The sequence below is a fragment of the Egretta garzetta genome, unplaced genomic scaffold (assembly GCF_000687185.1).
Source record: "Egretta garzetta isolate BGI_Z169 unplaced genomic scaffold, ASM68718v1 scaffold356, whole genome shotgun sequence".
Taxonomy (NCBI): Eukaryota; Metazoa; Chordata; class Aves; order Pelecaniformes; family Ardeidae; genus Egretta; species Egretta garzetta.
The window spans coordinates 392,296-392,575 of NW_009260019.1; the positions used below are offsets into that span (position 1 = coordinate 392,296).

Below are 280 nucleotides of genomic sequence, written 5' to 3' on the forward strand. Positions count from 1 at the left end.
TGGAGGACCCCAGCCTGGGGCTCTGGGGCGTCCGGGTGCCCCCGGCGCAGGTCGGGGTGCTGTGAGGCAACTGCCCCGCTTGGCCCCCTCCTCAAGGACTCCCCCTGCCCACATGCCCTACCTCAAAGAGGGCCATGTTCTTGCCATCGTACTCTTTGCCCTTCTCCAGGTCCGTGCTGTTGATGAAGGGGCTGCTCTCCTTGGGATTGCCATCGCCTGCAGAGACACCGCTGGGTCAGCCAGGCAGCCCACGCCCCGGCCGGCGCTGCGAGAGCTCCCA

The 280-nt window shown here is 67.9% G+C and overlaps 1 protein-coding gene across 1 annotated transcript in view; it reads right to left on the reverse strand.

Annotated features, from left to right (window-relative positions):
* Nucleotides 1-280, reverse strand: part of SLC12A5 (solute carrier family 12 member 5) — a 19,838-nt gene that overhangs the window by 18,461 nt on the left and 1,097 nt on the right. Inside the window, 1 exon segment of the mRNA XM_035896143.1 lies at nucleotides 58-216. Coding sequence (XP_035752036.1) covers nucleotides 58-216 — 159 coding nt within the window.